This window comes from Elephantulus edwardii, unplaced genomic scaffold (genome assembly GCF_000299155.1).
Source record: "Elephantulus edwardii isolate Elephantulus edwardi_28Jun2011 unplaced genomic scaffold, EleEdw1.0 scaffold00097, whole genome shotgun sequence".
Taxonomy (NCBI): Eukaryota; Metazoa; Chordata; class Mammalia; order Macroscelidea; family Macroscelididae; genus Elephantulus; species Elephantulus edwardii.
In genome coordinates, this window is record NW_006399847.1 from 2,445,288 (window position 1) to 2,446,695 (window position 1,408).

General features: G+C 37.7%; 1 protein-coding gene across 1 annotated transcript; it reads right to left on the reverse strand.

The window, feature by feature from the left end:
- Positions 1 to 406: 406 nt before the first annotated feature.
- Positions 407 to 1,026, reverse strand: LOC102859041 (ras-related protein Rab-18-like). The gene is made up of 2 exons (XM_006891389.1): positions 820 to 1,026; positions 407 to 649 (listed from the first exon to the last, which is right to left on the reverse strand). The coding sequence occupies exons 1-2, from the start codon at positions 1,024 to 1,026 to the stop codon at positions 407 to 409; spliced, it is 450 nt and encodes a 149-aa protein (XP_006891451.1).
- Between the last annotated feature and the right edge of the window lie 382 nt (positions 1,027 to 1,408).

Here is a 1,408-nt window from a genome sequence, read left to right on the forward strand (position 1 = left end):
AGCCCAAAATCTCTGTAAATGTTTATGAAAATTAATAAAATATAATTATAGGGAAAAAAATAGGAGTATTTGAGGAAAAAAGGAGATTAAAAGCAGACCTTGTATCAACATACAAGATAGTTGTGTTTTTAAAAAATTACATGTTAAATGTAAATCATAAAATCAAATGTACCTATAAAGGTACACCTATTTTATGTTACACACAAAAAAACTGTAGACTACAAACTGCATGCTTGCTATAACATGTTACTGGGAAGGCCAATGAGTGGAATTTCCTGCAATTATTTATCATCATGATAGAAAACAAATATGTGCAAACTGCGAGGTTCCAAAAATAGCAGTAAAAGAGTTTATATACTGAAAGATGTCACTGAGCAAATATGCAAGAGATGGAATTTCCCAGAGTTTATAACACAGAACAGTAAACACCGCATGTTCCTCCTCCATGGCCTTCTTCTCTTTGTGACGATTTTACTCCTTTATTCTCGTTCTCAGTTTCCCACAGTCCAGGGGTTTGAATGATCTTTTCAACTAGTTCCTCAAAGGCACGTTGTACACCATCCGTGGTTTTTGCACTTGCCTCAATAAATGACATAGAATGCTCCCATGCAAATTTCAGGCCTTCATTTCTATCAACTTCACTGTTTTCCTTATCAATTTTATTTCCAACTAACATGTTTACTATGTCATTTCTCTTGAAGTGTTTCCAGTTAATTTAACCAGCTATCAAGTTTAACAAAGGTGTCTCTTTTTGTAACATCATCGACTAATATAACACCCTTTGCACCTCTGTAATAACTGGGAGTTAATGTTCTGAACCTCTTCCGACCAGCAGTATCCCGTATTGCCAAGTTTAGCATTGTTTCCTTCCATTGAAATTGTTTTCACCTTAAAGTCAATGCCTGTTGTTGCTGTAAGCTCTGGATCAAAAGTGTCATCTGTGAACCTCAAGAGCAGGCTGGACTTGCCCAGCCTGCTGTCGCCAATTATGAGGATCTTAAGGGTGGTCAGCACGTCCTCGTCCATCCTGACCCAGCTCAGCTCCTACCCAGCTGGCCGCCTGGGTTTTCCTCTCTACCCTTAACCAGCCCTTTTCTCTCCTGTTTTAGAAGCTTACAAAAGTGAATTCACAGTGTCTGTCAGTTATGCACCTCTTATTCCTCCCCTCCTCCACCCATTATTGTCACATACGTGTTGTTTTAGCTTCAGTCATAGCTCTGGAATGAGAATGATGTGACATATTTCCTGAGCTGAAAGAGTCATCTCCAGTTTTTATAGATGCCTCTTTAGCCTTCTTTTTAAGCTCCTTGTAGTTAGAACACTTGCCTTACATTTCTTAAATCATAAATAGAATTAAACACGAGTGATGTTTAATGTACATTAGCATAATTAACTTACCATACTGAAG